General features: G+C 40.5%; 1 protein-coding gene across 1 annotated transcript in view; it reads right to left on the bottom strand.

The window, feature by feature from the left end:
- The window catches only part of aff2 (AF4/FMR2 family, member 2), a 195,616-nt gene that overhangs the window by 35,392 nt on the left and 147,669 nt on the right, over positions 1-12,555 (bottom strand). The window contains exons 11-15 of the mRNA XM_039615308.1: positions 7,788-7,905; positions 5,655-5,760; positions 5,377-5,527; positions 5,013-5,228; positions 3,288-3,492 (exon numbers count right to left, since the gene is read on the bottom strand). Of these exons, the coding sequence (XP_039471242.1) occupies positions 3,288-3,492; positions 5,013-5,228; positions 5,377-5,527; positions 5,655-5,760; positions 7,788-7,905 (796 nt within the window). The remainder of the gene's footprint in view (positions 1-3,287; positions 3,493-5,012; positions 5,229-5,376; positions 5,528-5,654; positions 5,761-7,787; positions 7,906-12,555) is intronic.

Below are 12,555 nucleotides of genomic sequence, written 5' to 3'. Positions count from 1 at the left end.
GATTTAATTATATCGTATCGTTAGCTTTGATCAGTGTACGTACAAGAGAGCCAAAATCTCAGACTGAAATAGATTTTTATTAAACTTTTGGATCCGTTAGATGTGAATGAGACAGAATAACCCAAATATAATCACTTCAGGCACACAGCTGTGGCAGCACCACACAACTGCTGTGGAAGTGTAACAGTAACCAGTGTTAGGGCCTCATTAAAAAAGAAATATTATTGTTCATTTTGAGAATAAAGTTGACTTCATTCTTAAAATAATATTTCAAGTTTAATTTCGAAATTTCGACCTTATTCTCAAAATGAACAGCAATATATATTTTTCATAATGCGCCCCTAATGCTTCGTCGTATTAATTCACCTGTAAATAAATGACATTTTTGAACTTACAAGGTAAAATATTTACATGTAGCTACACTGGGACAAGTTAGTAGAGTCAGCTTTTTCAGGAAACAAAGAAAGAATTATACTGTAAGTAAATGTAGTGTTTAGGTCATTTTAAGGAATTGCGTAAGGAATTTGAAGTAGTGGAGGACTGATTTTATAGCATCACTTCATGTGTTTTACAGCAAAGATGACACAAATTATACTGTAAGTAGAGAAAATCAAAACTGGCCGGCATGTGTGACCTCGTAATGGAGGAGGCAAGTCTAACTTAATTTATTGACTTTTATTTATAATTAAAAACAATATTGAACAGCAATAAATCAAATAAAGATATAAAGATGCAAAAAAATAAAGACCTAAAAATCTAAGATTCCACAGTACGACCCCGTCCCAAAAAATAATTTACGATGTAAGACGGAGAAATATTGTTTGTTTTTCCCTAAATGACCACTGCACACTGCTTAAACTTACATTATATATATTTTTGTGTTGCTTTAATTCTATAAAATACATGAAGTTATGCAATCCTTAAAATTACTTACGCATTACTTAAAATTACCTTCAGAAAACTTAAATTTATTTACAATATAATTCTATCTTATTCTAGTGTATCTACCTTTAAGTGTTTATAGGTAAATATAATGATCTACTTTCAGGTAAAATGCATTGAAACTCCATTTAATTACAGGGGAGCCGTTAGTCGTTGCATTGTTAAGTGTTACCATGAAAAGTTGTGTATGTGGGGCAACCAATCAGAAAACAGGAAGGCTGTAAAGGGCTTGCTTCAGACAGTTGGCAGATTGAGAGGCTTCACTAACGTCTGGCATAAAATAAACGATGTTTATTCCGAAATAAGAGTATTAGGTCCCCTCTAAGTTCATGCTCAGTACTCTGGGTCCTTGCAGTGGGATACATGGAAAACTTTTATGTTGTTTCCCTGAAGTCGATGAAAACAAAAGAGAACGTGATGATAATTAGGCATTAAATAATTAGTTGTTAAATTAATTCTAAGTACTGTGTGAGCAAATTAAAGTTTGGAGCTCTGAGGGGCTGTCGGGGCGCCTGTAGCGCCGGCTGCTAACGCAGAGGTGGCAGTTGTCAGAGTCGGGCACGTCATGCTGCCGGGTCACTTCTTCAAGTCTTCTCTGTGGGCTGCAACAGCTGAGCTGCTGTTTGCTGGTTACTGCAGTTTTCCTCAGTGTAATCTTGTTGTAACATCGCTGACAGCTGCTAACGTGTTAGTTGCTAATTTGTCAGCAGATGAGTTTTACGAGAACAATTTCCACAACCTGACATCAGAACAACGGAGGGGAAATTAGTTCTCAAAGCAAAACAATGACGTGAGACACCAGCATCACAGAGATCAGCTAACATGAAAACATCTGTAAAGAAACTCATCAGCGTTATTTGTTTACACGTTCTTTAGGGCTTCTTATTCACTCACTGTTCAGCCTCACTGCACTGTTACATTAGGTCAACATTTTCATGATTTCCTTTTAGCATTTTGAACGTTTGTTGCTGTTTAACCATTTAAATCCTCCTGTTCTTTCACTTGAGTTAAAAACACTGATAAGTGTAGAGTTGGATCTGCCAGTCCACCACATCGGAAAATGCAATTTGAGTACAGTGAGCTCACTGTCATGAAGAAAGCGGTTTGAGCTTTTGTGATATTGAACGTTATCCTGCTGCATGCAGTCATCAGCAGATGGGTGCACTGTGGCCAGAAAGAGATGCTCAGGTAGGCTAACCTGTTGCTGGTGTCACACAGGTGTTTTTCTAAACATCTGTAACTTCCTAAACTCCTAATCCCTTTGCTAAATTGAAAGAATTCCCACGCTTCCTAAAAGCAGCGTCTCTGTGCTTTTCAGTGATATTAGGGTCGCTGCAGCCCTGCTAAGATAAAGGTTGGTTGAGGGACGAGAGATGGAAAGTTGGTACCCAATGTGTGCCAAGAAAATATCCTCCACACCACCGCATCACCAGCAGCCTGAACTGTTGACGAGAGACATCAAATCTTGACCATCTACCATCTATCTGAGTGAGTCTGTGCAAATTATATCCTTAGTTTGCTGTTTTTAGCTGAAAGAAATGGCATCACGTGTGGTCTTCTGCTGCTTCAAGGTTTGCTGTGTTGTGCTGCGGTGTCAGGGATGCTCTTCTGCATTCATATGTTGTAACGAGCAGTTATTTGAGTTACTGTTGCCTGCCGATCAACTCGAAGCAGTCTGGTCATTCTCCTCTGACCTTTGGCATCAACAAAGCATTTTTCACCCAGAGAATTGCTGCGTTCTCGATATTTTCTAAATCCTTTTTGAGAGCATTCTCTGAAAATCCCAGTAGATCAGCAGAAACACTCAGCCGAGCAGCCCATCTGGCTCCAACAACCAGGCATTTCAAAGTCACTTTAATCACCTTTCTTCTCCAATCCGATGCTCACTTTGAACCTCAGTGGGCTGTCTTGATCATGTATATATGCCTAATTTCACTGAGTTGCTGCCAAGTGAGCAGTTCAACAGATGTACCTAACAAAGTGTTCATCTTTTGGTGTTTTAATATAAATATGTAGCATTACATGTATGTATTTAACAAAAACTGATTTCCCTTTTTCATTAATGAGCATACAATAGCTGTATATATTCATATATAGAGTATTCACACACAGCTGAGACTGAATTACAAACAGGAACCTTCCTTCCTTTCAGGGAAGGATCCACGAGTCAGTACATTTGCTGTAGAGTTGCATAAAGCGATAAGTACAGGGTACAGTCTGATACATCTGTACTTGGTGTTCAGCTCTGTTCCAAATGTCTGCAACCTACCTGCAGTATACACACACACACACACACACACACACACACACACACACACACACACACACACACACCTAAAACTAACCTGGTTTACACTGACAGCAGGTACTGGCAGTGGGGTTTGCTGTAGCGCTGCTGGTGGAGTGGCTGTGTTGGTGTTTGAGTTGGTAGCACTGCGAGGTTCTTTCCTTGGGGCTGTTTTCCCACTGGGAGGTTTACTACGCGGCCTCGGGGGGTTCTGATGCTCCAGGGAGGGGGGAGGCAACAGGTCCTTCTCCCTCGCTGCGGGGCTAACGGGAGAAACAATAAGAGGAAACCTCACCATTGGAATTAGATTCACCCTTGAGCAAGGCAGTGAAGCCCAAGCTACATGATAAACAATAGAAGGTAATGCTTGCCATTGCTTGGTCTTGTGGGGGCTGAATGAAATGAAAAAAACATGGCAGCATGAAATAATTGAAAACAGCATGCATTCAGTCAAACTTGGATGTAGGAAGCTTAAAATGGAACGAAGAAAAGGAAGAGGTGATTGAGGGAGAGGAAAATGAAAAACAGGAAAAAGAATCAATGTTATTTTTTTTTCTAATTAGGCCAACGTCGAGCTGCGCACAGAGACTGACATGGCTTCGACTCAGCCTCAGCACTTTTCAGCTCAGAGGGAGTGACAGTCTTCAGTGGCCATGTGCCAAACAGCTCAGTGATCCACGGGAACCTCTGTTAGCTCTAAGCTGCAGTGTGAAGCAGGTAGTAAAGTTCCTAACAGTAATTGTAATAGTTTTGTCAATAGCAAGCACTGTATCAGTTATAGAGCCAGTTACACATCAGAATATAGGCTGCAGTGGATTTTTATCTCAAACTGTCAGGCTGAAATGATGAAAGTGCACCAGTGTCTTCTTCATGTGCTGCTTTACAGAGACAGCAAAGATGGAAACATCTGGGTCAATTTTATTGATTAAAAGAGATATCACTATGTAAACTATGTAAACCTGATGCACACAAGCCTGCCCTTGTACATTATGGCACAGCCCACATAATAACAAAGTGTAGTGTAGAATGTGCTCAGCTTGAGTAGGTCAATGCGGCTTAAGGAAACGTCGCTCTCGTCTTGTTAAGACAGTTGTTGCTTTTTAGGTAACTGGCTCTCCGAGGAGCTCGAGACATTCACCTGGGAGACGAAAATAAGACTTTTGTAGCTCTAGCTTCAAATTTTATATATACATATATACATATATATATATTTAGAACCTCACTTCACTATGACTTCAAAAAATTATATCCACTTCCACTACAGTATATCACAACATATGAATTCTGACAACATATGATATTGGTGGCAATGGACATGACCATGGAAATATTAAATTAAAAATAATAACATCGAAAGGCAAAATGTTTTGCCAATGCTCTGCTTAATTTATGCTATGTGTCTGGTGAACTTTGAACTATATATACTTGGCCTTGTGACCAAATACCTGAAAAGGTTGTTTGTCAGACTCAGCTTCACTTTGGCTCAAACAGATGTGACAGATGTGAGCATGCTAGTGACTTTAAAAGTCAAAGCTACCATGCCAGCTGAACTCAGTGGTTATATATTATATTACATTATTATATATTAGAGGGAATATATGCTATGGTGAGGATTTTACAGCACTGTATTTATCTTATAAAAATCTGTGTTACATATCAGTGTTTCTGTGTCTACAATGAAAAAACGTTGTTAACAACAACAAACAATTACTACTCCAGCAGAGCGTTAACTATGTTAGAAGCAAAACACAAGCAGCTCCTCATCATTTTCTTTATTTCTTACCTGTGCTGGTTTGCTCTGTTCCATGTCTGGTTCTGATTATCCTCCACGCTGTTTGACCTCTCTGTCCGTCTGGGCTGTTTCTTCCCTGTGGTGTTCCTCCTTGGGGTCGTGACCTCAGGCCCCGACAACAGGCCCAGCGACAGCCTCATCTTAGACCTCTGGCTCTCCCCCGAGGCCTTCTGGCTCAGCTTGGCCTTTGCCTTCTCTCTGCCCGGGCTGAAGAAAACAAAACACATTTTTTTCATATATATGTGGTTAAGACACATTTTTGCCAGCTGCAACCTACAATTAGTGTTTCATTCAGTCTTTCATTCAGCAGATGCTATTTGAAGAGCTACTTTAGCAATATTCTAACCAAACCTACCAGAAAGCTGCCCTTGTGTCCTTGTGCTCCACTGTAGGTGCAGCTGGAACAGGCGTACTGCTGGATCCACAGGGCTTGGTCTTGGCAGCTGTACCCACTCCCGGTGCTTCATTGGCTGGGGAGAATGTCTCTGGACCCTGGTTGATGGAGCCTAAGCAGTGGACCATTTGACTAGAATAGGTAATTGTAACCAAACCAAGATATGTTTATCTAGGCTATTTAGCACATCCTGCAGTTCTTCGTGGACAGAATGGCTTTAACCTTCCATGTCTACCAACCTGTGCCATGATGTTCTTGTTGTGGGGGAACCAGGGGTTTGGTCTGAGCTTGGACCTTATTCAACCAGCTGTCCAGCTGCCACTTGTTAGTGGATGGCGGCTCGGGCTAATAGGAGGAAAAAGACAACTTTTTATTTTGTTTGTGTTGTGATTTTGTTATCGCTTTGTCTCTTTCCATCAGTTTCCTCCAGTGTGTTTGACGGCACACGCCTATAAACCCAAGCAGCGTAGAGGCATTAAAATAATGTGATAAATATTGTCGTAATTTGTTTTTTCTGCAGATGGAGTTTTATGACTTTCTGAGCACTGACAAGACAGTGTGGGAAGAGTTCATTTAATTTACAGACAGTAAAATTTACAGTAAAGTGAGAAGCTGTGAATCAGGAGAATAGCAGTGAAAGGGGATCCGTCTCTTATAAAATGTAAATAAAATTGGAGAGATTTGTCAGAGCTGAAGATATTCACAGCCTCAGTGGTTGTTATTGGTGGGTTGTTGACAGTACTGTGTAAAAATCTCGAGTGACCCCTCATTTCTTTATCTCTAGATATATGGAGCCAGGCTTTCTTTATTACCATTTTTTAAATTAATCTTAAGGAATAATTCTCCAAGTTTTCTGAGAACTGCTTTTTCACTCAGTTCCGTCCTTACACCTGACCTTTTTCAGAGGAAAGTTATTTTGTTTGTTAAGCCACTTTACACTCACCTATGAGTCAGTCAGACATAAAAGAGGCGCCTAACTGAAGGGATGGATTTGTAGAAAAATAACAGACAACTTGGAAAAGAACCAACTTTAAACAGTATTTTTAGCCACGTTATTTCTAGCAGCAACACATCATTTGTTCCGGTTTCTTTAATTGAACCTACACAAATGCCAAAGAGAAGTTTGACAGACATAAAATAGGACCAACGAGGTGATTCCCAGAAAAAAACGTGGCTGCCAATAAACCATTTTTAAGGAAAAGTAATGACAAGAAAAGGCCAAATTACACAAGAACTGAAAACTGGTGAAATGTTTTGTTCAAACTGTCCTCAATATGTATGAAGGAGGCCAAGAGAGAGGTACATCAGTGCATCTACAGCCATGAACAACCTCTGTTACAGCGTCTGATTGGAGGAGTCCTTTTTCAACACGACAACGATCCCACCCACAGTCATTGATCAGCCTCCCCATAGCCTGGACTTTCACATCATTAAAGAAGTGTGGGATCATCTTAACTGAGAACACAATAAAAGGCAGAAACATCCGAAGAAGAGCTTTGAAATGCCTGGAGAAATATTCCTGGAGAAATTACAAGCAAGCTCAAAGAAAGTTTAGAGAGAGTTTAGGCTGTAGATGAATAAAGGTGGTCGGTGTCTGCGAAGGTTCTCAGTCATCCAGGTCATCGTAATCTAAGGAGCTTGGAAAGAAAAGCGTCTGGACTTCTTTAAGCTGCTTGAGGAGAGTCCCAGATTTAAGCCCTGTGGGAGTGTCCCCCCAAGAGGGACATGGACCCCCTATTGATCCTCTACCTAATCACACAAGCCAAGGTGTGAAGACGGGTGTGGGTCACAATCAGCCAAGGTTTCAGGTCAACTCATTGTGAAGCCTAACCCCACCCTATCATGTGATTTGTGAGGTCGGATGGCGTTCATATCAACTGACTTTCAGACTTTTTAAGCCTATTAGAACTGTACAAACTCTGCTTTTGCCTCAGGTACTATATTTCCATTTTTCAATACATCCCTGGACCATTCCTAGAAAAATCTAAAGAATTGAAGGGTGGCTCAAGACTTTATCACATTACTGCATGTGATACAGAAAAAAACTGACTAAATAAGATCTAAATGAGAAAAAGGATCGCCTTTCATGACTCTTCATTTATTTTACAATGCATTAAACATAAGCGAATATAATATTTACTTATTTGTATTATTTTCAAGATTTTAACAATGGTTAGCATTTTCTCCCAATAAAGAGTTAGTGTGTTTACCCAGTTGGTACCCACTGTGTGCGCACAGTTACTAGGAAATCTGCATAAATACACACAAGCACACACACACACACACACACACACACACACACACACACACACACACACACACACACACACACACACACACACACACACACACACACCGAGTTGTCATCCTACCTCTGGAGTGTTTGTGCGGGAGGCCTGATTATACTCGCTGTCACTGGAGCTGCTCTCAGACTCGTCGGTGTCAGACTCTGAGCTGCTTTCTGATTCACTGCTGCTCCCTGATGCACCACTAAAAAAGAAAGACAGACAGAATGGGGAGGAGATGGGGGGAGGGAGGGGGAATCAACATGTCACAATGGAACAAAACAAAATCAGTTTCACTGGATGCTGAGAAAGCACAGCGACGGACACTGTCACCGCTAATGAGGTTACACCAAAAAGTTTCAGCACAAAGTTTCACAGTTTGCGGGATGACACGGACGTCCACTCGCTGCTTTGCTTTTTGCTGTCAGCACTGTCTGTCAGAAACAAAGGTTTACACATTCAGAACATCTTTATCCAGATGATATTCTACGTAATCTTCAATCATCCATACATTTAGGACAGGAAATGATCTTTTTAAAGAATCACGGCTCAAACATCTGCACGTCCTCTCCAAACAACATGACATCCACTATAAAAGACTTGAAAATTCTAGCCTGACCTCTCATTCGCCAGCTCAAGTCAATTATGTCTTTTATTGATTTCAAATGTTGCACAGCCAAGAGGACTCTCTCACCAAAGTCACCTCTCTGCTGGCATGAACTCAAATCTTTTTGTCTGTTTAAATCCAACTTTCAAACTCAGGAATTAAATTACCCTTAACTGGACATGAATTTGAACAAGCACATTAAAAATGTATCAGAGGTGCCCTTCTTATATAAATATACTTTAACTTGTGCACGACGTGTGTGGGAGCAAACAGCCTTTGTTCTCTGCTACTGGATGAAGCCCTACAGTGTTTACTGACTCATCCTGCCACTTAGTCTCAATCAGTGTCAGGGCTGTTTAAAGTACCTGCTGGGTCGTGACTTTCACTCTTGCTTGTACTGCTTCTCTCGCTTTAGTGTCAAGACCGCAGCTCCCTATCAGTCTGGTTCGAATGAGATGAGCCGCGAGCAAACGTGTTTGTTCTGTTAAAGCGATGAGTGATGAGTTCTAGACGACTATTATTTATATTTTGAACATGTGTGATGGCGATTCATGTCAAATAAAGAGGAAGAAAAATGCATTTTCCCTCCAAATGCAAATGTTTTGTTTATTAGTCTAACGGTGGTGTTCTGTTGGATGTTTTTTTTTTAAATATTATTTTTTGACATTTTACCTTTTTTAGATAGAGACAGCAAAGAGGGGAGACATGTAGCAAAGGCCCGTGGGTCAGACTGGATGTGAGCTTAATCAGCACCCAACAACGGTTCTCATTTAAATAAAAGCAGAGGTAGCTGACACTCCACGTTTCGATTGCCTGGACAGCCAATCAGTGGTATTCTTACCTCAGTTTTGAGAAAAGTTTGACTTTGGGGGTCTTGTCCCAAAATCCCTGATGCTAAAACAGCGGTCCCCAACATTTTTTGTGTCTGACAATATTTTTACGGACTGGCCTTTAAGATGTTGCAGACAAATACAACAAAATTAAACCAGTACTGATACCAAAAAAAAAAAGATTTATTCATAACACACGGGAAAAGACCGAGGGAAACTGAGTTAACGATAAAAACGATAAAAACCCTGAAAACCATAAATTTCACGCCCGAGCCTCAACTCTGGCAGCTCGGTACCAAACGACTCCGGTCCGTGCCGCGGGGGTCGGGGGACCGCTGCGCTAAACGAATCTCTGTGTCACCACAACCCCTACCCAAGTACAACGTATTACAATTTAATTTCAACGCTTTATTCTCAAAATAAAGAAAAAGACACAAAAGAAGAGCCTTCATTCAAACGGACCATTCAGATTTTAACCAGTGTGCTTCATTCTTTAATCAAGAGTGTCAAATTAAATCACACTAAGAGCCACAGAAGGAAATAAGAATCACATACTTTAATTTAATTGAACATATATGTCCAATATAGCTACTTTACATACAATTTATTGTCCTCGGCTACTCCAAACCATTTTATTAGCCTTTCTGATATTTAATGAAGCAAAACAATGATTTCTGTTTATAGTTTAACAAGAAGGCGTCCCCATAGGGAATTCACAGCTACCTGCTTCAAACACCTGATGTCAGCTAATGATCATATGTGGCATTTAATAAAAACTCATATATCCTGATGGAACTGGCGAGAAATGAGTGTGAGGAGCAGTTTTTGTGTTTCTTAGGCTCTGTTGTTATTGGTGGATTATTGATGGTGTCATTGTTCTTCCTGCTATCGCTGTTTAGCCCAAACATGGGAACAAAACACAAATCTTCACAACATTCAAGTCCACACTGTCCACCTCTCATTTTTGTCATCAGGGAGGGGTTAACCAGACCCGGATGAACTATGATCCCAGCCTATCATCAGAGTAACTGGAAAACAGCTCAGGAAGCAGCTCTGAGATCCTTCAGGACGTTTAAACCAATCCCCGTTTTCTCTTCACTTCAGAAGCATTTCACACCATTTTTAAACAAATGATAATAATCAGAGGAGTCGACTGCTTTATGACTGGTTTGCTAAAAAATTAAGCACCTATCAGTGGGTAAAAAAAAGCCCATCTACTAATAAATGCATAAACACAGCATTTTGAACCTGTTCAATTGTCTCATCTTCTCTGGTGCTCCGGCTGGCCTTGTGTTCATCCATCCTTCCACAGAGCTTTAAATGGCCTCCTGGAGGCAACACGCCCGCTCGTCCCAACTTAAGAATACACACAAACACACTCGCGCGCACACACAGTATTTTTGCAATTATGTGTAGTTCCCTTTGTGTATGTGAGAGTGTGCACGTAATTTCAGTTCAAGGCTGCCATCACAGCAGGCACCAATCTGTGTGAGCAGTCAAGCAGCAAATCCATCAACTGTTCCTCAGGCAACACACACACACACACACACACACACACACACACACACACACACACACACACACACAGTGACAGAGACTGTATGAATGCAGTCTCTGTCCTGTTTTTCTTCTATCATTACTCATCTATTCTCGGTCTTCCCTCTCTTTCAGTTTCAATTAAATTTTCACCTCACTTTGCTCTATTAACATACCAGGTGAAACAATATTGGCAAAGCACCGTGTTAAACCCTCGTATACATGTTTGTGTGCGCCCCTATGCATACCCTACATCGTGCAGTCTCTGCCAGCTGTGTGTTTGGAAGACATACGAAGGCACCCTCGAAAGTGCTTTTAACAAACGCAGGAAAGCTTCGTGTGTTTTTCTTTGCCTGGCTGGTGAATCAGCATCACAGTAACACAGGAAATGAGTCAGTGATATGATTCCCAATTATTTCTCTCTCTCTTTTTTTCCTGTAACAGGGGACTTTGATTTTCTTCATGTGCTGTGATGCTTATGTATATACTGCTTAATGTCAGTGCTGCTTAAATGTCATTAGATAACCTTTCCTATGCCTGGGGGAAATTTATTGATGAGGCCAAATGCATCCAGATGAGAAGTGGATGTATTAATTCATCTTCTATTAACCCCTGGGAGGCGCCATGATACACTACAAACAAACTGACATGCTGACACCCTAAAAGCTGATATAGTGAATATATTTCATCTGAACACATCGAGCAGAACGAGGGAAACTACATTCATGAATTCTGAGTCATAGTTCTGATTATTTAATAGATTTAAGTGAAATATTAATGCAACTTTTGTCTTTTTACTTTACGTGATTCTTGAGGAACACAGGACAAAGACGATGGTTATCCAGTTCATGACAACAATGAGAGGGGTTACTCAACATGATAACTGAGTTAGCGCCGGCTGATCGGTGTCTCGGCACAGGCGACTGGACCGGATCGCGTCTGCTAGGCCTTACCCGCTACTTTGATATGCAGCGGTCCCTACAAATAACCCGCGGTAGGTAAAATCCAGGAAGTAGCCAGCTTTATTTTTTACAATGATTATAATTATATTAATGTTTCCAGTTATAGTGCTTTTTCCCACTAATTAATTTTTCATATTTGCAGCAGACATGAAAAATAACTTCTGTTTCTAGTTTTGTAAATATGAGGATTTGAAGCTTTTCTTTGTCTCACATTTTTAGTTCTTGGATTTTGTCATTTGGGTCTAACAAAACGAGACATTTGAAGAGATTACGTTAGTCTGACAGGAATTATAATAGTGCTTTTTACTGTTCACTGTCAATCTGATTGAAAGAAATAACAGATTATATGTAAAATAATAATGATACAGAAAATCCTCAGACAATGATCTTTTAAACACTTGTTGCTCCTTCAGTTCTCTTTAGCCAGAATCTGAGATGTTATACAGCTTGGCCCAATAGCACTGTTTAAAGTCTAGTATGTGTTTATGTTGGAGTGGTGAGTGTTGTGTCAGTCAGATACCTGACAAGCAAATGGGAGAGAATGTGACGAATGATGTGAACATTAACTGAGAAACTGCATTTCTGGATTGTTTCAGTGTGAAACTGAAAACAAGGACTGTCAGGTCTTTTAGTGACGATGCTGCTTATGCACAGATCAATGAAGAAATAAGTGGAGATGCCAGACAGATGGTGACAGCAGACATAACCTGGACTTCAGTCTAAGCTGACGTTTTTATGTCCCTTACTGCCTTTAAAGATCTTTTGATGTGTAACCAAAGAGAACCAAGTGTGTGTGAGTCAGCAGCAGATCTCTGTTGCAGAGGAGGCTCATTAATATTATTGATTCAAGTCCAAAAGCCCCAGACTGTGGCGCGACTACAGTATGCCACTCTTTCTTTTCCATCTGACAAATGAATAAC

This window comes from Oreochromis aureus, linkage group 2, assembly GCF_013358895.1.
Source record: "Oreochromis aureus strain Israel breed Guangdong linkage group 2, ZZ_aureus, whole genome shotgun sequence".
NCBI classification, from domain to species: Eukaryota; Metazoa; Chordata; class Actinopteri; order Cichliformes; family Cichlidae; genus Oreochromis; species Oreochromis aureus.
Note: the sequence above shows the minus strand (reverse complement) of the source record. Positions and strands in the feature narration are given on the sequence as shown.